Consider the following 24,156-nt stretch of genomic DNA (forward strand, 5'->3'; position numbering starts at 1 on the left):
ACACAAGGTCTGGACGTTAAGAAGTCTAAGGGTCCTATACGCGACGCAGCACTCAACGCCATCAGTGCCGAGTCATATACAGGTATAGGCCTCTACCTTGCTACGCCACACAGTTAGATTTCCGCTATACACATTCTAATAAATTTGTGGGGCACGGTGGCCAGTCCCTTTTTTTGTAAGCAAAGCCCCCTTCTCAAAAATAAAAAACTGCCGAGGGAGACTTAAAAGAACTAAAAGTCGCCATTTTCAGTGCAAATTGTGACTTTTGGGCCTTTTTGCGATGGACTCCAAAAAAACTGGCGCAGAAAGGTTGATAAATTTCCCACATTGTTTTCCTAGCTATTACATGTATTTCTGTAGGTGGTCGGACAATTTTTTGAGCTGCTTGGTACACACATTTAAGGGGGTGAAGGTAGAATCCAGTGAAGTATAAAAAAAATTGCAAATAAAGAGTAAAGAAAATACTACACAATTTGTGGTTCTACCAGAACTAGGCCTTATTCACACCAACGTTGAATACGTCCGTGCGAAGAATTATTCTATACAAAACGCGGAGTCCCGTTGCAGATACATTGGATCACTTATGTTGTACTGCTCAGGAGTTACAATGGTTCAAAACTAGTTTGGCGTGCACTCCAGTCCCGCAGTGAAGGTGCGGCTTCTCTTCCCTAAACATAGACAAAGCCAATCAAATAAACACCCACCACATTTTTTTTTTTTCCACAGAAAACAACGTACTAGGGGATTTTAGACAACTTTTTAATTGGTACATAGAAGCTGTATCGTGCGCTCAAACCCGAATCCGTCAGATCAGCGGGACTGACTGCTTTGGTGACAGCGGGTCCTGCGTGTCGCTGACAAGCAAAACCCACGTATAAAATCGATCACCTTTAAGTCATGTCATGCTGACCTGATGGAATCGGGTTTGAGCGCAAGATACAGCTTCTATATATCCTGGGTACAAGAAGGTAAAAACCATTAAATACGTGATTTTCTTACAAAAAAAAATAAAGAATTTGCTCAATGTTTTACGTAGCCTTTAAAGCAACTTTAACGTCCATGAGTCATATACAGGTTAAAAAAAAAAATATATATAAAAAGAAAAAATCCGCTGCAATTAAAACGTTGTGCTCAAGCGTTGGGTGTTTATTTTATTGGCTTTGATCCTAAAGTACAGTCTAGATTATAATCTAGAGCGGCGTTCAATTCTGCAGAGCTGAAATCTCCCATGGATCAGGTCTATACAGAGCTTGCTCTGGTGATTAACATACAGGGAAGTGAAGTTTTTACTTTACATAATGTGATGTAGGGGAAAACTTACTGTCCCGCTTTCATTATAAGGCTGGAATCAGAGGTCATTACGTCCGTCAAGGACGGAACGTATTTCGGCCGCAAGTCCCGGACCGAACACACTGCAGGGAGCCGGGCTCCTAGCATCATAGTTATGTACGACGCTAGGAGTCCCTGCCTCGCTGCAGGACAACTGTCCCGTACTGTAATCATGTTTTCCGTACGGGACAGTTGTCCTGCAGCGAGGCAGGGACTCCTAGCATCGTACATAACTATGATGCTAGGAGCCCGGCTCCCTGCAGTGTGTTCGGTCCGGGACTTGCGGCCGAAATACTGGCCTATTTTCAGATGTAAATCGGGTGTTTTACGCCTCGAATTATGCCTAAAAAGACAGCTCCATTACGCCGGCAAACATCTGCCCATTGCTTGCAATGGGTTTTACGATGTTCTGTTCAGACGAGGAGTAATTTTACGCGTCGCTGTCAAAAGACGCCCGCCTCAAAGTGCATGTCACTTCTTAGGACGTTCTTGGAGCCGTTTTTCATGGACTCCAATGAAAAACAGCTCCCATAACGTCCGTAAAAGACGCCGCGAAAAATGCGAGTACTAGCAAAAACATCTGAAATTCAGGAGTTATCGCCTGATAACAGGTCTGTATTTTCAGACGTTTTTGGTTGCTACGTGTGAACATACCCTTAGGGTATGTTCACACGGCAGCGCCAATTACGTCTGAAATTACGGACCTGATTTCAGGCGAAAACAGCTCCTGAATCACACGTTTTGACAAGTGCACGCGTTTTTCATGGCGTCTTTTACGGACGTAACTGGAGCTGGTTTTCATTGGAGTCAATGAAAAACGGCTCCAATTAGACCCAAGAAGTGACACGCACTTTGAGGCGGGAGTCTTTTTACGCACTGTCTTTTGACAGCGGCGCGTAAAAAAAAAAAAACCCGTCTGCACAGAACATCGTAAGACCCATTGAATTCAATGGGCAGATGTTTGCAGATGTTTTTTCGGCCGTATTTCGAGGAGTAAAATGCCTGAATTACGTCCGTAAATAGGGCATGTGAACATACCCTAAGAGTTCAGATAAGCCCTTATGGGTGTATTGGACGACAAGATTGTTGCCCGTTTCCAATAACTACCTGAAGTATAAAAAAAAAAAAAAAAAAAAAAAAAAAAAAAAACACACACACTAGAAATATAGATTTACTTCACCCAAATATTCCCACCCTGTGCTTTTTTAGGACACTCGTGATAACACTCACCTTCAGTCTCTTCCTTTGCTAGCACGGTGATGGTGACCGTGGCGGAGCTCTGATGATTTACGGTGTCAGTAACTACCAACTCAAAGACGTACTGTCCGTTCAGAAGATTCGACACTTGTAGATACGCTGGTTGATCTGCAACTGGCTGCAAGAGAATTTTTATTCAAGATGAATAAACAGCCGTTTACAGCAGACAAGAGGTCCCCTTTAAATTTAGCTGAAAGATGTCACAAGGGAAGAGGTTGTGGTTTTTTTTATTTTTATTACAAACAAAAATATGAACAAAATATAAAAAGGGATGGTTGACAGAAAGCAACGTCTGTATAGTGCGCACTAGATCGCTATTCCACCGTTGACCTATATGGACTCATATTTTATCTTTGTGCCACATGATATACTCTATGCCAGTGATCACCAACCTCTGGATTTCTCTAGCGGTTGCGAAACTACAACTCCCAGCATGCCCTGGCAGCCGAAGCAAATGATGTGCTGGTGAAACCAGGCTTCTTTATTATGGGACTGCCTTAATGTGAATGTACCAGAAAATTATGAAATTTATTTTGTGGGATTTAAGTTTTTATGCGAGTAATCTACGTTCTGCACGCACAGCCTCCCTGCTCTTTATTCGGTGCGTGCGCAGTACTGCAGATTTTTTTTTTTAAATTCTCTGCATTTTTATGTAATTGATGCGTAAAACCACAGACGGCACATAGATGTGCCGAAAAAAAAACCACCAATATTGGACATGCAGTGAGTTTCACGCAACGGTCACCCCCGCACGTCTGAATGGCCCCACTGAAAGCAACAGGTCTGTGCGCTATTTCAATGAACAGCACACGGATGAGAATCAAGCTCGTCTGTATAAGCCCTTAATGGCGCAGCCTAGTTTGGGCCTCAAGGCTCAGACCCCATTTTTCAAATCAGAGAGGTGTCGTTTTATGTGGGAATAAATTTTGAATAGTTTTATTTATCAAAGCGATTTGGAGATGGTTTTCTCGTAACACATTGTACTTTATGTTAGAGGTAAAATGTGGTCGATCCAGTCAGTATTTTCTGGGGGGGGGGGGGGGGGGCAGCAAACTTACATTTAGAAAAATGCTAATCGTTCTTAAATTTTCAGTTTGTAAAGTCCTCCTACACAGCCCATCCTGGTCCGATACGATCAGCTGGTGAACGAGCATTTGCTCGTACATCCGCTGATCGATGCCCTGTTTAAATAGGCAAATTTTCGGGAACGAGCGTTCTTTAAATGCTTGTTTGCGTTAATTGGCCGTGTAAAAGGGCCTGAAGACAGATACATAAACACCAAACAGTTACTAGTTACCATTTACTATCCGTAGCGGATTGGACAGCGATGATACACGCCCCCTTGCGAATTATACGCTCCATTGACAGTTCAGGGGGCGATTTAAATATCAGGCGCCAAATATAACGGCACCGATATCTAAATAACGGAGAAAGATAGGGAAAAAATATAAAGTGCCCCAGGGTTTGTACGACCCTGCCCATTACATGCTGCACACGTATGAGCAGGTGAAAGTTTTTTTTTTTAAGGGGATCTTGTCAGGTTGAAAATGCAGTCCAATCCTATAAGCGGCATGTTATTTTGCAGCAGGAGCTGAGCAGGTTTGTGGGAAAAGATTCAATATAACTTACATTTTATTGATCTAAACCTCTACTCATAGTGAGCTTAGGAGTCCAGTGGGCGGTCCTACTCTGACATATCTCAAGTCCACTCATATAGGGAAAGATGTCAATCATTGAGTAGGACCGACCACTGGACTCCTAAGCATAGAAAGAGCAGGAACTTCAATTAAATACAGGTTATACTTTTTCCACACAACTATATATGTATCTGCTTAGCTCCTCCTCTATAAAACATGATGCCCGCAGATAGGACGCCATGTTCAATGTGACAGGTTCCCTTTAAAGAGGCTCTGTCACCAGATTTTGCAACCCCCATCTGCTATTGCAGCAGATCGGCGCTGCAATGTAGATAACAGTAACTTTTTTTTTTTTTTTTTTTTAACGAGCATTTTTGGCCAAGTTATGACCATTTTTGTATTTACGTAAATGAGGCTTGCAAAAGTCCAAGTGGGCGTGTATTGTGCGTACATCGGGGTGTTTTTACTACTTTTACTAGCTGGGCGTTCTGACGAGAAGTATCATCCACTTCTCTTCACAACGCCCAGCTTCTGGCAGTGCAGACACAGAGCGTATTCGAGAGATCACGCTGTGACGTCACTCACTTCCTGCATCGTGTCGGCCACATCGGCACCAGAGGCTACAGTTTATTCTGCAGCAGCATCAGCGTTTGCAGGTAAGTAGCTACATCGACTTACCTGCAAACGCCGATGCTGCTGTAGAATCAACTGTAGCCTCTGGTGCCGATGTGTCCTCGCTCGTCCGACACGATGCAGGACCTGGGGCAGGAAGTGACGTCACAGCGTGATCTCTCGAGAACACGGCTGTGTCTGCACTGCCAGAAGCTGGGCGTTCTGAAGAGAAGTGGATGATACTTCTCGTCAGAGCGCCCAGCTAGTAAAAGTAGTAAAAACGCCCCGATGTACGCACATAATACACGCCCAGTTGGACTTTTGCAAGCCTCATTTGCATAAATACAAAAATGGTCATAACTTGGCCAAAAATGCTCGTTTTTTTAAAAATAAAAACGTTACTGTAATCTACATTGCAGCGCCGATCTGCTGCAATAGCAGATAGGGGTTGCAAAATCTGGTGACAGAGCCTCTAATATTTTTATGAGGTATGCAGGAAACTCTGGTGTATTGTATGTTCGGCATTCGGTAAAATATTATTTTTTCCAGATATTAGACATTCTCTACAGACAGCAGACAACCACAATATGCCAGTTTCACACTTTTTTGCTTTTTTTTTTTTCTTGCCCGCCAAGTATTTTTTTTTATGCTAAAACAAAACTGGATGTAAAGCTATGGACAACACTCCAATTCTATTGAATACCAGGATGTATAAACCTAGAAATGCTACACTGGTATATTACGGTACAGTTTATAATCTCACAGAACAATAAATAATGCCGACTGCTACACCACCGACCCATTAGCTACAGACGACTGTTATAAATTGTAATATTCTTGTTTTGTGATATTTACCTCAAAAGCAACATCAGGATCCCCGGAGAGTAGGCTCCATTCGTAATTTACAATGCCCTCTTTATCCCAGCTTTCCATTCCACTCAAGGTGACTTCCTGGTCGGGCTGAGTTTTCACATCTCGGCTTAGTCTGGCTATGGGAGGATCATCCTCTCCTAGAGAAAAGATGGTTGACAAACATAAGGTCATACACATCAGGAAGCGGACTACTGTAGAATCTATACAAAAGTAATCAGGGGGGGGGGGGGGAAGCAACAATCAAGTCACTTAGATGGAGAGGCGTTGACCAAAAAAAATAAAATTATATACAGAGTATATAAAAAAATTAAAAAAAAGTAGATCATATATATATATATATATATATATATATATATATATATATATAGTAATTTTGAAATACTTTCAAAAACAAATAAAAAAACAAAAAAAAAAAAAAAAGGATGAAAGTCCCCTTTTTAGCATATGGCCAAACTTTTTTTTTTTACATTTTATTAGAAAGATTTCAAAATCTAAAAATGTCAGCAAAAAGAGTTAAAAGAAGCTACAGATTAAAATAGTACAGCGACTTGCATCATGTACGCATTTCGATTCATATCATACCAATAAAAATGTTAAAGTATTACAACGGTATCGGGAATTGAAACAGTAAAAGACTCTAAGGTTTGAGCTTCCTAAAGTCGGACACGGTAGCATAAAAGTTAGGTAAAGTATTATTGTATATTTCAAATACCACTAGAGAGATAGGGCAACGACTGCAACTTCTTCGTAAGTCCCTGCCCAGATTTCTCAGAACACAAGATTCCAGCTCTGGGACTCTCAGCGCTGGCAGCCAACATGAGCCGCTCACGACACTTGTCAAAATTGAAGAACGTCAGACTAGTAGATACAATCAGCTACTTTCTACATTGGAAATTTGCATCCCGCACCCAAAGATCACACAATACATCAGTTTAATCAGTATATTCTTAGCAGGTAGTTTAAGAACATCCATGATCCACTGTATGATCTGCACATAGACATTTTTTGAGGGATACACAATCTAATATCTATGGGAGAAAGGTAAAAAAATGAATGGCGCAGGTTAAATTTTATCGGCTTGCGATTCTAGTGTGATTAGCGTGGTCACCATACCAGAATTTGGACTTCGATATGATACTTTGTGTAGTATTGCGATTCCATACCAGAACGAAAACCTTTCCATCAATAACAATAAATAAAAAAAATTCTTCCATTTTTGGACGTGAGGCATGTGGTGTGCCTCACATTAATAGTAATTAACCCTATAATGTTCCTCAGTCACAAAGGACAACATCGGGTTAATGTGTGAGGTGCATGATGGGGTTAATTCGTATTAATGAGGCACATGGAGGTTCAAAATTCATAATACCTCGTGCCTCACATTAATAAGTGAAAGAGCAGCAGTTTTTATTTTATAACAGCGTAAACATCATAAATGATGCTATAAATTTGTTATTACGGTCGCGACGATACCGAGTATGTGTATATTTTATGTATTGAGACTTAATTTAATGTTTTTTTTAAAAAAAAAGTGTGTACTTTTTTTTTTTATTGAACATTACTTTCTTTTTCAACTTTAATGTACTGGCATATATCTATATACTGATTGTACTAACAGGAAATATGGTCAGACAGGCCTGGGGTCCTTCAATGGACCCTGGGCTGTCTGACCATATATGCCATGTCCCTCGATCGTGACGCATCCCCCCCCCCCTTCTCATTTTCCCCTTGAACTTAGGGGAATAGCAGCGGAGATGAGGTTTCGCTGATCTCAGCTGTTAGAGCAGGGCTGCGGCTGTGTAATACAGCCACTGCCCCGCTCCTGAGACGTGTGCGCGCGCGGTCAGCATGAGGTGATGCGGCCGGCACCGCACTAATGCACAGGCATTGTAGTCCGAGAACATGGGGGTGTTTTGCAGTGCGCCTGACATGTTCTGTCTTTAGTGCCGGCGCTAGTTAGTGCAGCGCTGGTCGCATCACCTCATGCGGACCGCGCGTGCACACACTTGTTGTCAGGAGCATTACAATACAAATGCAAGTGTTTCATGCAGTCCCATTACCACAGGTTTTTTAAATCCAGCACCTCGCCACGTAGTGGCCTCTACAGAGATTTGAGAGAGAATAGGTCCTAAAGAGCTCACTGAATTCCACCGTGGTATAGTAACAGGACGCCACCGTTGCAACAAGTCCACTCGTGAAACTTCTTCCCTACTAGATATTCCACCTTCAACTGAGTGGATAAAGTGGAAGCACTTCGGAACCTTAGTAACTTAGCCGCAGAGTGGTAAAAGTGAGGTTACAGAGTGGGGTTACCGAAGCGCATAGTGCGTGAACATCGCCAACCGTCTGCCGATTTAATAACTGCAGAGTACCAACCATCCTATGGCATGAACATCCGCACAAAAAATGGTGTGCCACGAGCTCCATGGCAGAGCAGCTCCATACAAGCCTTAAATCACCAAGCACAATGCCAAGCATCGGATGGAGTGGTGTAAATCAGTCCGCCACTGGACTGTGGAAACGGGTTCTATGGAGTGATGAATCACGCTTCTCTATCTGCCCATCTGATGGACGAGTCTGGGTTTAGAGAGTCCCAGAAGAACCTTTACCTGCCTGTCTGCATTGTGCCAGCTGCAAAGTTTGGAGGAGGAGGGATAATGATATGGGGTCTATTGAGCTCCTTAGTTCCAGTGAAGGGAAATCCTAATGCTTCAGCATACAAAGACATTTTGGACAATTGTAGCTGTGCCACAGTGCACAAAGCAAGGTCCATAAAAGGCACAGTCGGGTGAGTTTGGGGTGGAAGAACTTAACTGCCCGCATAGAGCCCTGACCTGAACCCCATCCTAGACCTTTGGGATGAACTAGAACGGAGATCATGAGCCAGGCCCTCTCCTCCAACATCAGTGTCAGAACATTTGTGAGGTCCTCTGGAAAAATCTGCAAAAGTTTCCAGACACTCCAAAACCCAGAAGAGCGGAAGTTGTTTTAGCTGCAAAGGGGGGGGGGGACCAGCTCCATAATAATGCCCATAGATTTAGAGTGGGATGTCACAAAAGCTCCTGTAGGTATAATGTGTAGGGGTCCAAAATACTTTTGTTCATATAATGGCAGCCACTTATTTTCACCTGCTTCATAAAATGAACTTGTTTGATCTGCCAATATGATAGATTTGGACAAATTTCATTGTTGGCTGCATAATCTTTTAGGCAATGGTTGTTTTAGGTCTTTAACTAAGGGGTTAATACCCCCCCTTTTCCCTACAGAGCAGGAAAACAGAGCCCTACTAATAAAGGCACAAGACTTGTCTAGTCAAGGAAAAAAAGTTTGGGGTCCTGCCACAAACTTTCAATACGAATAATCATCAATGGAAGTCCTGCAGGAAGTCTGGCCAGCTCACATTTTAGCCTCCAAAAACGGTCCTCATTCCTTTCACACAGCTTTGTGACTGATTTGGTTTCCACTGCTTTAAGCAAAAAAATCTATTACAATCCGTATCGCAACCGTTTTTCGCACAATAGGCCAGGAATCTAAAACCTTTTTTGCTAAATTTACAATATTTTTTCTGGGAAATTTTCAAGTGCTATTGTACCAGTAAGGCCTCCCACACACGAGCATGTTCGGTTCGTGATATACGGTCCGTATGTCTGCCGCATGTCCCAGACCGAACACACTGTGTAACGTCTATGGCCGAGGGCCGTCGCTCATACTTGCCCTCTGACGGCCCCGGCCATGGACATCGGTGTTCTTGGCGTCATCTCCCTTCAGGGAGACGCCGGCACTCACTTCCGGGTTCTGGGACGGTTTCCCGCATGGCGCACACACGGTCTTAAAGGGCCAGTACGCGTCCAGCTTTCATCACTCAATTAGCCCAGAATGCTGCTGGACTATAAAAAGGGCTCTGCCCACTTGATCCTTGCCTGAGCGTTGTTGTCTACCTAAAGTTTGTCTTGCAAATGGTCTCAAAGAGTTTCAGTTCCCAGTGTTACCTGTTCCTGCTGCCTGTACCCTGTATCCCGTGCGATCGTATCTACAGAGAGTGAAGTTGTGTCTTCCGCTGAATCTACTAAGCCTTCTACTACAGTGAGTCAAGTTGTGTCTCTGCCACTGTCTACATTGCCTCAGGTACCCGTTCTGGACTATAGACATTGTTTTGTACCTAGTTGGCCAGCTGCTAACCCGCTACGCGGTACGGCCAGTGGGTCCACACCCCACGCCGTGACACTGCAGGGAGCCGGGCTCCTAGCATCATAGTTATCTATGACGCTAGGTTTCGTGCCTCGCTGCCGGACAACTGTCCTCTACTGTAATCATGTTTTCAGTACGGGACAGTAGTTCCGCAGAGAGGCAGACACACCTAGCGTCATAGATAACTAGGATGGTAGGGGCCCGGCTCCCTGCAGTGTGTGTTCGGTCCGGGAAACGCGGCTGACGTACGGACCGAACACTCTGGTGTGTGTGAGGTGAGGCTCCTAAGAGTGGGAAAACTCAACAGTAAATTGCCAAGTACAAAATATAAAAAAAACCATTTTACAGTGATTTACTGTCCCAGTGTAGCCTATATAAAAACACAAAATGATAACCCGAAGCATGTGCCACATGTCACCCATATCAACGACAGCCACAAGACTTCCCCATAATAATGAGAATGGGAGAGAAAAAAAAAAAATCCTCGACAGTTGCGATCCCTGGATGGGTGAACGTAACCACTGAGTGTGGTCTGGTGAACTGCAGCGGAATAAAAGCAGTCCGTGAATATGCGCTCTGGACCACAAGCTCCTCTACCATCCTCACCACTATCCCAAGTGCTGGCCACCAGATGATGTGGTGCATGCCAGGAAAATTCTCACATGTCCCATTTCCACCACATGTGCCTTGGGTTTGCCACCTAAGGACTTGGCTATTTGGCTTTCGAGACCACTGAGTTCCAGAGAAAGTACACACAAACCATGAGAGTCTTCCACAAATCTAGTCAATTTCCTTTCAATCTACTCCATTTTGGCAGTAGACAGGCTGAGCCTCATCTAAAAAGGGGTGTAGATTCATTTACCAGGACGGATACTGGAGATCGTGCAATGGGAACATGTTCCTGCTACAGGGTGCCTCCCAACCGATTTGCCTGAACTGAGGTCTATGAGAAAATACACTTTTTCTACTCTTAGGATTGCAATAGAAGATGGATTTAAAGACGACGTCATGGTAAGGCCCCATGCACTCGACCGTATATTTCATCCGTAATTATGGACCCCCTCATTTCTATTGGCCACGGACACCTTTCAGTATTTTTACGGATGGGTGTCCATGCTGAATTATAGAACCTGTCCTATTCTTGTCCGCAATTATGGCACGGACTCTCCCATAGAAGCCTATGGGCGCTTCCGTAAATACAGACGGCTACGGATGTGCATCCGTAAATCGTCCGTATTTACGGTAGCATTGCTAGGCAACAAGTTTGTGACATCATTTTCAGCCTCCCTCTTTTTTTCTTTACGGATCCGTATATATGGGTCAAATATGGATGCAATACGGACCGCATTTACGGACACCCTTCCGTATATATGGATGAGATACGGATGACTACGGAAGGAAGGAGAAAATTTCAAGTAAAACACTTCAGAAGTAATACAACATGAGCCCATAAGCATAGGTGGGCGGGGACAGCCGGACGTATTTATGGGCCGTTCTCCCATTATAAAGTATGGGAGCACGATCTGTAAAATAAATTAAATAGGACCTGTCCTATTTTATTTGGGCAAGCTTCTACGGCATGGACACTTTCCCAGAAATATACGGGAAGGTGTCAGTCGGCCATAGAAAACGAATGGGCCCGTAATTACAGGCGCTTTTACGGTCGTGTGCATGGGGCCTTAGTCACCTTTGGTTTCGTAGATCCCAAAATATGCGAATGTAAAAAGAAAAGAAAAAAATACTTCATGCTTGGGATGTGAAGATGCTGGATAATTGAAAGGAATACACAGAAATGTATTATTCCACCTCTGACCTCCCATTGACATCAACTGGAGGCAGAGAGAGCGTTTTTCGGTGAGTTTTTTTTGCCTGTGGCGCTCAATGGCCGCGGGTGAAAAACGCAGCAAAATTGGCAGCAAGAATTTGCAGGCAGGTAAAAATCTGCCTAAAAAATTCCTGAAGGAATTTGGAGGCAGATTTTTCTGCCTGCAAAAATACTCAGTGTGAACAGGGCCTAAAACTGCATTGAAAAACTCTAGAATTATTAAAATGTAACATGCGTTTTTAACTTAGCGTTTTAAACTGCCTCAAACCAAAGCGCAGTTGTGTGTAGTGCATTTTGCTACAGATTTTAACCCCATGGCGACATTTCATGCATGGTTACATCACTGCCGCCAAGTGGTTAGCGCAATGTCACGTAACTATGTGAAAGTGATTGAGCGGGCTCAGAAGTAGAGCCCGAGCCATCACCGGCAGGTGTCAGCTGTATAGCACTCCTCGAAGTATTCAAAACTCTATTTAGAAAGCTGCTTAACCATTTAGGAGTTTCACAGAATTTACAAATGACTTAAATAAAAATTAAACTTTAATCCTTTTTTAACCCATTAGTGACCGCCAATATGACTTTTCACAGCGGCCACTAATGGGCTTTATAAATAAACAGAGCAGGGAGCCGTTAAATCTCCCTGCTCTCAGCTGCCAGAGGTAGCGGGGGGCTGGGGGCGTCCCTGCTCGAACGGGTAATATCGATATCAGTATCGATCTTACCCATTTAACTCCTCAAACGCGGCGCTCAATAGTGAGCGCCGCATCAGAGTGGTTTTGGAGAGAGGGAGGGAGCTCCCTCTCTCTCATCGACACCCGGTGAGAAGATCGCCGAGAGTCTGTCTCCGATGGCAGCCAAGGGCCTAATAAAGGCTCCCAGGTCTGCCTGTAGTGAATGCCTGCTAGATCATGCCGGAGGCATGGCCTACAAAAGTTTTGCAGTGTATTATAAAAGCGATCGGATGATCGCTAGTGGGACAAGTAACAAAAAAAAAAAGTTTAATAAAGTTAAAGAAAAAAAAAAATAAGAAAAAACAAAAACAAAAAACACTTTCTCCCCCCCCCCCCACTTACAAAATGCTTTACTATAAAAAAAAAAAACAAACAAAATAAAGTAAAAGAGTTACACATATTTGGTTTCGCCGCTTCCGTAACGATCCGGACTATAAAGCGATTACATTATTTAACCCGCACGGTGAACGCCGTAAAAAATAAAAATAAAAATCAATGGAAAAATTGCGGTTTTCTATAAATCCTGCTTTAAAAAAATAAAATAAATAAAAGATCAAAAAGTCGCATCTACTCCAAAATGGTACCAATAAAAACTACTAGTCATCCCGCCCCAAAAAAAAATCCCTCATACAACATCGGCGGAAAAAAAATAAATAAAAAAATATGATATGGCTCTTAAAATATGGAGACACAAAAAGAAATTAAAAAAAAATAAAATAAAAAAATAAATAAAGGGTTTTTACTGTATAAAAGTAGTAAAACATACAAAATTTAGTATTGTTGCAATCGTAACAACCCGCTGAATAAAGTTAGTGTTATTTATGCCACACGGTGAACTGCGTAGATTTAGGACGCAAAAAAAAAAAAAAAAGAAAAAAAGTGTGGCAAAATTTCAGTTTTTTTTCTATTCCCCCACCCAAAAAAAATAAATCAATCAATAAATAATATGTACCCCAAAATGGTGCTATTAAAAAATACAACTTGTCCCACAAAAAACAAGACCTTATACAGCTATGTCGACCCAAAAAAAAAAAAAAAAGTTAGATATAGCTCTTGGAATGAGACGATGGGAAAACGTAAAAAAACTGGCTGGTCATTAAAGGGTTAATCCAACTTTATCATTTTTTTAAAATGGGTTGATTTATGGGTGTTTCTAATAAATAGGCCTCTCAAAGCCACTTCAGAAGTAAACTGGTCCCTAAAAAAAAAAAAAATATATATATATAATAGGTTTTGCAAATCTAGAACGCTACTCATGTGTCATGATAATGAATATACATTACCTCCAGCCAGGACGTGATGTGTATTCAGAATCCTGACCACTTCTATAGCGCCTGTGTGATTTACAGCATAGCAGGCGTAGTCTCGTGAGATTACGCTGTAAGCTGTCATTCACAGAGAGATCTCGCTGTCCTGTGCTGTAAATCACAGAGAAGTGTCAGGATTCTGAATACACGTCCCGTCCTGGCTGGAGGTGATGTATATTCATTATCAGGACACTGCAGTAATGTAATAGTGTTTTTATGTGGCTGCACATAGTGATATAGCTATATCGCTATGTGCTGTGTAAATGAATGGAGAGAAGTGTATGATGCTGATTGGTCACTGATTGGTCAGCGTCATACACTCCTCTGTACAACGCCCACTTGGCCATATAGTAAAACCCGCCCAGTTGTCCATTGAGAAACTCATTAGCATAAATCTAATATAGGTCATAACTCCGTCAAAAATGAGTTTCTCTAAAAAAAAACAAAAAAATAAAAAACACTGCTGTAATCTACATTACAGCGCCGATCACATCATGTACAATATAGGCCACTTATAATGTGGTGACAGAGACTCTTTAAGTGACTGACCTATTTAATGCATTCAGAACCACACTAGATATGAAACTATTGCCAGAGTAAATTAAAACCGAAATGACCAATAGCTTCAGTTTTTTTAAAACGGTCAGTATTTACCTCCAGCGCACAAGTCAGCTCACTAACTGATACCTTACCTGCTTCAATGTAAAACATTCAAAAGGGCTCTGCCTCCTGATGTGACAGAGGAGCCGTTCGACCAACCTTGCCACCTCAGCCCAATTGCTACGGAATCCTATGAACCCCTTTAGAGAGATCCCATTTACCGGAAAAATAAAGATCGCACAAACTGCTACAATTATTTTTGTCACCACTAGGGGGAGCTCCCTGTATAAGGAATTATTGAGTACAATAGAAGCTGTATAAATCCTTATGCAGTGTACTCTTTCCAGTGGTGGGCGCAGGCAAGCAGGATATAATCATGTAGCGCTACGGCTCTGACAAGAAAATAAGTGTTCAAACATCTAGAAGGAATTGTCAACCTATTTAGATTTAAGAAAATTAAGTTATAGGTACACTTTCTTGCCCTGGACCACCACTATTAACCCCTTCACCAATTCATTAACAACGATGTACTCCATGTACTCGCTGTACTACTGCATCTGCTTGTACATGGAGTACAGGGGGGGTTCAGACACATGACGAAGAGTCGTAACATCATCAAGCAAGGCTGTCCCCTGCAAGAACGATGAAAATCTCAGAAACAGCGCGACGGGGGACCGGAATGTATGTTAGCGAGTGTACTCACATACTGCAGAGAGTACATTATTAATAATTATTGGCCCCTGCATAACCACTTCAAATACTCTCAGAATTGTGACCTGTCAACTAATAATTCATTGTTTAGTTCGAAGTTTTAGTTAAAATTTTTCACAAGGAATAAAAGGAGAATCACCCCGCAATTTGTCCTGAGTACGGCCTCCTGCACATGGCCGTAGCAGTGTGTACGTTCCGTTATTACAGCACCGACAGGCCGCGGAGTATCAGCCGCAGGCTGTCCGTAATCACGGACCATGTGCACAAAGGATGTGCACTCATTTCAATGAGCCTGGACCGCAAATGCAGACCGTATAACATGTGCTCTTTTTTTGCGTTCCAGGCAATGCACGTCTCTTCCAGCCAGGACGCGACGTCTATTCACAATCCCAATACTTCGGTAATGTTTGCGTGGGACTTAATGACAGCAAGCGTGATCTCGCGAGATCAAGCTGTAAATGACAGCACGGCGTGATCTTTATGTGCTGTGTGAGTAAGTGACACACAAATGTTACCAAAGTGTCGGGATTGTGGATAGACATTGCGTCCTGGCTGGAGGTGATGTCTATTCGCTCTCAAGACACTTCAGTAACGTTAATGTGTGAGTTAGATACAGCACATCGTGATCTCGCAGGATCACTGTGTGCCGAGTGCATGAATGGAGAAAAGTGTATGACGCTGACCACTCTTTACAACGCCCACTTGGTCAAAAGCTAAAAAACGCCCAGTTGGGCATTAAGAAAGTCGTTAGCATAAATCTAAAATAGCCAAAAGAAAGATCAACAGCACATCACAGTCCCAGAGAGCATTCACAGGGGGCATTTAAAACAGGAGAAAGTTTTTCAATCGGTGCAGGCAGTGTCGAGTCGAAACCAATCCAACTCCAAAGTAGACACAAGAAGGTAGAAAAAAACCGCAGCACACACGTTATCCAGGTATCAAAAAGAGGTGTCTTTATTTCACCATAAAAAGCAACGTTTCTACCCCAGTGAAACCTCGCTTTTTATGGTGAAATAAAGACACCTCTTTTTTATATCTGGATAACGTGTGTGCTGCAGTTTTTCTACCTTCTTATAAATCTAAAATAGGTCATAACCTGGTCAAAATTGATAGTTTTCCTAAATAAAAACCACTGTCATCTACATTACAGCGCCGATCACATTATGTAGGAGATCGGGCACTTATAAAGTGGTGACAGAGCCTCTTTAAGATGAATGTTCTTTGAAGACAGCCAGACCTGGACTAAGAGGGAAAACTGAGGAGGAACTTTTCTTTTCATATCGGCATAATTTTTCACGTGATCAACTGCCTGAGGAATCGCAGACTCGGCTTGCTGCCAGATGTGAAGAAAAGCCCCGAAGGAAGAATTGGCTGCAGGCACTTGACAGTTATTAACCCAATTACACATATTGTCCCCCAGTACCAGCATTTTTATTTTATATACCAACCTTTTATGCAACACATATCAATTGCCTTTGAAACGTCCAGATACATCACATCCACAGCCTTACCCAGGTCCAGTCTAGACCTCTTACCTCAAAGAAGCTAAATCAGATTGGTTTGACAGGACCGATCCCTCATAAACCCATTCTGATGAGGCGTTCATTTATTTATTTTCATTGAGATACTCCAGGATAGCATCTCTTCGAAAACCCTCAAGTATTTCTCCGACAATTGAGATTAAACTTACAAGCCTATAGTTTCCGGGCTCCCTTTTTAACCTCTTTTTGATTATTGGCACCACATTTGCTATGCGCCAATCCTGTGGAACCAACCCTGACCTAATAGAATCCTTAAATATTAGAAATAAGGGTCTATCAGGGTACTAAATTTCTGCAAAACGCAGGGGTGTATGCCATCCGGACCCGGAGACGTATCCAATTTGGTGGTTTTACGGTGGTGCTGCACTTCTTGCTGGGTTAAGCAGGTGACATTTGAATGTAGAATTTACCTTCTCCCTAATCACATCATCTGACATTGGATTTCCCTGTGTAAATACAATAGAGACAATCCATTATCAATTCTAATTCCTCAATCTTGTTAGGCTTCGTTCACATATCCGTTAGGGCTCTATTCCAACGTGATATTATAATATATATATGTTGTTGATTGTCCTGTAGTTACTGTAAAACGAAATGTAATATATTGAGACACTCCTATCTGCTTGTGTATACAGTCATCACCTACCGCATTAATATGAGGCAATATAGGGCATGGCTCAAAACAGCCAGACAAGCAAAACAATTTACAATGAATAAGGCTCGGTCTCTGTGTGTGGCTCATTTACAAATCAGAACTGACCCAATATCTACATCTACTGTACCACATAAGCAGCAAATTCAGGCTGGGGAGAGGCCGACTGCAATGCTTTAACCCCTTATACAGGAGTATTCCCAACCAGGGTCGGCCTTAGGGGTGTGCGACCTGTGCGAGTGCACAGGGCGCTGCACCCTCCCTGCATGTGGGGGGCCCCACTGGGCAGGCTGTTTAACCAGCTCTCTATCATCTGCTCCTTGTTACACACACATGGAGGACGCTTCGCCCACTGTCCACCCCTGCAAGAATCCTGTGCAGAAAAGGAGGTGGTAAGTGCCTAGTGGAGAATATTTCTGCTGTTTGCGCCTGTATGTGTGTGTGTATGTATTTCTCTCTATATATCTATCTATGTGTGTGTGTCTTTATATGTGTCTGTATCAGTGTGTGTGATCATATCATTAATGCAGCAGTAAATATTATAGTAGTTGGCAGAACATCTCCCAGTGTAAACAATGTTCCCATACATCGCTCCTTGTGAAAGGAGCAAACAAGCACCGATCAATGAGCTGTCTCATTGATCACCGCTCGTTTACACAGCCCACAGTCGTGTTGCGTAAGAGGATCCTAATGTAAAATTAAATCTAGATTTTAATTCTTTGGCAAAAATCGCCCAGCCCTAATGTACAACAGGCCCTGTTCTACACATAGGTGCGGGTCACAGAGGCAGGATCCGCATCTACAGCAATACATATTTATTGCATATCCTGTGATTATGCCACAAGTGTGTGAGATGGGAACGCCCCATTAAGGACAGCCTATTTTGGGCCTTCAGGACGCAATTATTCAATTATTATTTTTCTTAAATGCTGTAAATAATCTGATCGGCGCTGTAATGTAGATCACAGCAGTGGTTTTTATTTTGAAAAACGATACATTTTGACAGAGTTATGAACAATTTTAGATTTATGCTAATGACTTTCTTAATAGACAGCTGGGCGTGTTTTTACTTTTTGACCAAGTGGGCGTTGTAAAGAGAAGAGTACGACGCCGACCAATCAGCGTCATACGCTTCTTTCCATTCATGTACTCAGCACATAGTGATCTTGCGAGATCACAATGTGAAGTCACTTACTCACACATTAATGTTACTGAAGTGCCTTGAGAGTGAATAGACATCACTACCAGCCAGGACCTATACAACTATGCACTGGTACACCAAGTGAATGTGCAGCCTATAGCCCAGAGTTTCCCAACCTTTTCAGGCTCGAGGCACCCCAGGAAATAAATAAAATTCTCAGGGCATCCCTGCCAAAAATTGTTTACAAAATGACAAACAAATGGCTAAAAACCAAGCACTACACTCCTAGGGTATGTTCACACAGCGTTTTTTTGTAAAAAAAAGCACCAAAAGAGCGCCGCAGGTTTTTTCTGCCTCCTATTAAATTTCAATGGGAGGTCAGAGGTGGAAACCACTCGAAGACCATCAGCCCCCCACTCACAGTAATGACCATCAGCCCCCCACTCACAGTAATGACCATAAGCCCCCCACTCACAGTAATGACCATAAGCCCCCCAGTAAAGAGACCATAAGCCCCCTCCAGTAAAGAGGCCATAAGCCTCAGTCCCCCCCCCCCCCAGTAAAATGACCATCAGCCCCCTCCAGTAAAGTGACCATCAGCCTCAGTCGTCCCCCCCAGTAAAATGACCATCTGCCCCTCTAGTAAAGTGAAAATCACAGAGAGAAAGTGTGCTTACACCTAGGGAAGGAATAAATAAGGAGGTATAAGTACAACAACTCCCAGCATGTCCATGCTATTATGTGATATAAATGGACATTATAGGGAGGAGATATAAGAGGAGAGGACTACAACTCCCAGCATGTCCAGGATGTTATGGGATATCAGAGGACATTACAGGGAGGAGGTATAAGAGGAGAGGACTACAACTCCCAGCATGTCCAGGATGTTATGGGATATCAGAGGACATTACAGGGATGAGGTATAAGAGGAGAGAACTACAACATCCGGCATTCCCCTGGCTCCATTTCTCACACAACTGCTAACAAACTAAAGAAAAAAAATACTTACCTTACCCAGCGTTAATGGCTCCTCTCCGTCCGTCACGCTTCTAGTGGGAAGCGGTGGGCGGTACTTGTAACAGACATCTGCTACAATGTCGGGGGTGGAGCTTGTAGCAAAAAAAATAAAATATATATTATATATATATATATATATATATTTTTACTTTTTTTGCTTTGAAGTGGATGAACGGAGTGTCGCGGCACCCCTGGACGGTTCTCGCGGCACCCCGGTTGGGAACCACTACCATAGCCTATGTGCATATTTAAAAAAAAAAAAAAAAAAAAAAAAAAGCTTGTAAGGGCTCGTCCACACACAGCGGAATTGCTGCATATTCCACCTGGAATTGCAGAAACTTTCTGCAGCAATTCCGTCACGTGCGGACAAGCCCTAGCAGTAATGTTACGGCTTTTACTTTGTGGGGCACAAGAAGAATCTTTGTCAAGGGTACAAACAACCAAAAAACAGCTAGCATGCCGTATTGATTTTCCAGCGGATTCTCACAGAACGGCGGCTCGGTGGTTGCCACTGTTGCTTTGCAGCACTGGGTCTTAAAACTCAAATCTGACCAAGGACAACATATGCATTAAGTTTATATGTTCTCTGTGTTTGTGTAGATTTCCGCTGGCTACTCCGGTTTCCTCCCACATGCCAAAAACCTACAGATAGGGAATTTAGATTGTGAGCCCACTGGGGACAGCGAGGCATGACAACTTCTGTACAGCGCTGCGGAAAATTTTGGCGCTATATAAATAAAAAGGGAACTTCTAAAAAGGGACAAAGAAGTGTATTATGGGCCCATAGCAGGCTACGGACACTGTATTATGGTCCCATGCAACAGTTCTGCAATACGGCTACGTGCATTAGGGTTTCGATTCATAATTGCTCTGTGTTAAGCGCTCACGTTCCTGGTCTTCCCAACACTGCAGGTACTGGGTGTTGAAGTTCAACGTGACAGATGACAAATCTCTCCTACCTGACAAACCCACATACAAAGTCCTGCTGGTAGAAGCAGTTGAGGAGGAAACAAGACTTGATGATGTCATCGTGCCCCTCATCTCGCTCCACCAGCGCCATATTACATGTCGGTAAGCACCAGCAAGCGGACAGACAGTCCCTGACCCAGTCCAGGCTGGGTGAAGTGAGGAACATTGCTCCACTGCCGGCCGCGTGTGGCTCGACACAGGCAGGCACGATGCAATGACGTCATCTCGGCCGTCTGCGCCGGGCCACTCATAGCACAGATTGGAGGAGAAAAAGGTATCTCCTCTTCGTGGGAATGGGGCTAGGGGATTATTTACTTTAGTATTTTTATTAGGTACTATGGGGGCATTATACTGCGTGGAGGCCAGCTATGGGGGCATTATACTGCGTGGAGGCCAGCTATGGGGGCATTATACTGCGTGGAGGCCAGCTATGGGGGCATTATACTGCGTGGAGGCCAGCTATGGGGGCATTATACTGCGTGGAGGCCAGCTATGGGGGCATTATACTGCGTGGAGGCCAGCTATGGGGGCATTATACTGCGTGGAGGCCAGCTATGGGGGCATTATACTGCGTGGAGGCCAGCTATGGGGGCATTATACTGCGTGGAGGCCAGCTATGGGGGCATTATACTGCGTGGAGGCCAGCTATGGGGGCATTATACTGCGTGGAGGCCAGCTATGGGGGCATTACACTGCGTGGGCTGAACTGGGTGTGTATGGGTGGCGGTTGGGCGGAGTTAAAGGAGTGGCTTAACAGGAAAACTTTGTTGTCCCCTTTTGCAATACTTCAATATTAAGAGGTATACAGGTTTCCTCACAGGAAACCCACATTCATTGTGAAGGGGAACTTCTTAGGAGTTACAACATTCCTTGGTCACAGTTCTTCAATATTTCTCCATAGTAAATAATTCCGCCCACAGCTTTTTAGGTAACACGACATTGAACAATTGGCACCATAGATTTGTAATCAGCAAGATGAAGCATTGGAGCTGGTTCTTGGTGTATCCCGACAATGTCCAATGCAGATTTCACATGAACGGCAGGTGTTCATCTACCCAGCTGGTAGGTGAACAGTAAAAGGTGGAGTACATCCAATGCTTGTTGCTAAAAGAAGGAGGCAGGAAGTGAAACTGTACACCTGAAGCCCCCTCCCCCACCCCATACCTGACTCACACGGAGAAGGGTGGTTCCTTCATTGGAAGTCACCGTCACCGCAGGGAAAAATAAATGACGTAGATATGGAAATAAACTGTCTGAGAATGAGCCCAGACTGGTAGGAGGTTCTAGAGATGGTCACATGTCTAAACCGGGAGATTGTAGAACAACTGGATCCCTCACTCGAAGTTCCAGGAAAAAGCAGTGTAAGGCTGGATTCACATGAGCACGTTACATACGTAATGGATGGACATATTTCCGCTGGAAGTCCCGGACCGAACACACTGCAGAGAGCCGCGCTCCTAGCATCATAGTTATGTACGACGCTAGGTGTCCCTGCCGGACAACTGTCCCGTACTGAAAACATGATTACAGTACGGGACAGTTGTCCCGCAGCGAGGCAGGGACTCCTAGCGTCGTACATAACTATGATGCTAGGAGCCCGGCTCCCTGCAGTGTGTTCGGTCCGGGACTTGCAGCCGAAATACGTTCCGTCCTTTACGGACGTAACGTGCTCATGTGAATCCAGCCTAAGGAAGACGACACCGTTTGCTCCAAAGGGAGTATAAAGTTAATGGTAAACTGGTTTGTGGCCCCGATTCCTAGGTAGTCATAGCTTTTTTTATTTATTTATTTTTAAAACATGCCCCACTTTGTTTTGCTGCGCTTTCATTTCAGAGAGCGGTTTTTCATTTTACGTGGGTAGTATCAGCAAGTAGTTTGTCCTAAGTAAAGATCACCCTTGGCTACGAAGAAAAGCCCAGTACTCATTACATAAGCACCATAAGGGTACGTTCACACGTACAAAATGTGGCTGGAAGTTACGAGGCGGTTTCCAAGGGGAAACAGCCTCTGATTTTAAGCGGTTTTTGAAGCCGAAAATGAAAAACTTTTAATTTGAATATAACTTTGAGGTGTTTTTTATAGTGTCAATGGAAAAATCTGCTCCAAAAATGGCTCAAGAAGTGATATGCTACTTTTTTTACAAGGAGTTTTTTTGCAATGCAGTAGCGCAAGGCCAGGTGCGCACATGGTGTAAATACTGTGGATTTTGAAGAAATCTCATCCATACGCTGCGTAACGGGCCTGCCGGAAAAAAAAGTTAATAAATTGACCCATCTGTTGCGGGATCTGCTTTGAATTCATAGCAGATGTTGCAATTTTTGCGTCAGAAAAGCTGCGATTTCGCCGCAAAAACAAAAAGGATGCAGCGGTCACGTGGAATGAAAAGTCATCCCAGGAGGCCGGGCTGTAGGACATTAGGGGTACGCGTCGCCATGGTTACAGCCGGGGTAAGTATACAGTTTTTGTTTTTTCTAGCGCTGCTTTGCGCAGCAGAAATTCCGCCTGACAGAATTGCAGCACAATGTGTTGCGGTTTTCGGGACGGAAGGTGCTGCGAGTTCTAGGCCAGATACACCGCATAGTTTTATGCAGCGTATCAGACCGGGATGAACCCGTCCTAAAAGTACGCTTCATGTCAACAGCAAAGTTTATTTCCAATTGAAATCAATGGTCTGCAGGCTTATTTCAAGTGCATTTTGGAGCGTAAAACTCTCCAATGTTGTATTTACAAGCTTCTTTTTTTACAAAAGGTTTTGGCTTTGCCACTGTACTGGCCATCACCATAGGTTTATGGGGGAAGTCAGAATGCTCCTTTAAAGGGATTCTCCACTTTGGGCATCCCTACTGGTTACAAGGGTCACTTGACAATAAAGCCCCTATTACACTGGCCGATTTTGGCAGGTAAAGCGAGCGCCTATCAATGAGACATCGTTGATCGGTGCTCGTTTGCTCCTGTCACACTGAGCTATGGATGGGGACGAGATCTCGTTACTCAGATCGCTCATCCCCATACATCATCATCATGTCGGCAGCGCGTCTCCCTGTTTACAGGGGATGATGTGCTGCCTAAAACGATAATACTTTACTTTTTTTTTTAAAACTATTAAAACCATGCGACCAGCAGATGATTGAGGGTTTGCTTGTTCAGCTGCATGTTTACACAGGGAAATTATAGTCAACGAGCCTTCTATTGTCTGCCCGATAATCACCCAGTGTAAAATCCCCTTCAGATGATCACGCAGTGCTCCCTCTGCGATCTGTAATTATGAGGAAACCTGGCAGTAAGTGTCCATTCACACATTGCGGTTGAGCTGCAGTTAGAACGGCATAATTATTTTTAAAAAAATTAATCCAAAAACCGTACCAAATTGCAGTAAAAATGCATGCAGTATTTGAAGGAGTTTTTTGGATGTGGTTCTAAACACAGCTCAACCGCAAAGTGTAAATGTACCCTTAGGGTATGTGCACACGCAGAGTCAAAAACGTCTCAAAATACAGAGCGGCTTTCAAGGGAAAGCAGCCCCTGATTTTGAGACGTTTTTTTGAGAAACTCGCATATTTCACGCCGTTTTTCACAGCCGTTTTTTGGAGCTGTTTTCATTGGAGTCTATGAGAAAGCGGCTCCCAAAACGTCCCAAGAAGTGTCCTGCACTTTTTTACGCGCCGTCTGCACAGAACATCGTAAGAACCATTGCAAGCAATGGGCAGATGTTTGCCGACGTATTGGAGTCGTCTTTTCAGGCGTAATTCGAGGCGTAAAACACCTC

General features: G+C 43.5%; 1 protein-coding gene across 1 annotated transcript in view; it reads right to left on the reverse strand.

The window, feature by feature from the left end:
* Window positions 1–24,156, reverse strand: part of SPINT1 (serine peptidase inhibitor, Kunitz type 1) — a 42,454-nt gene that overhangs the window by 11,812 nt on the left and 6,486 nt on the right. The window contains exons 2-3 of the mRNA XM_075843304.1: window positions 5,691–5,845; window positions 2,560–2,704 (exon numbers count right to left, since the gene is read on the reverse strand). Of these exons, the coding sequence (XP_075699419.1) occupies window positions 2,560–2,704; window positions 5,691–5,845 (300 nt within the window). The remainder of the gene's footprint in view (window positions 1–2,559; window positions 2,705–5,690; window positions 5,846–24,156) is intronic.

This window comes from Rhinoderma darwinii, chromosome 12 (genome assembly GCF_050947455.1).
Source record: "Rhinoderma darwinii isolate aRhiDar2 chromosome 12, aRhiDar2.hap1, whole genome shotgun sequence".
NCBI lineage: Eukaryota > Metazoa > Chordata > Amphibia > Anura > Rhinodermatidae > Rhinoderma > Rhinoderma darwinii.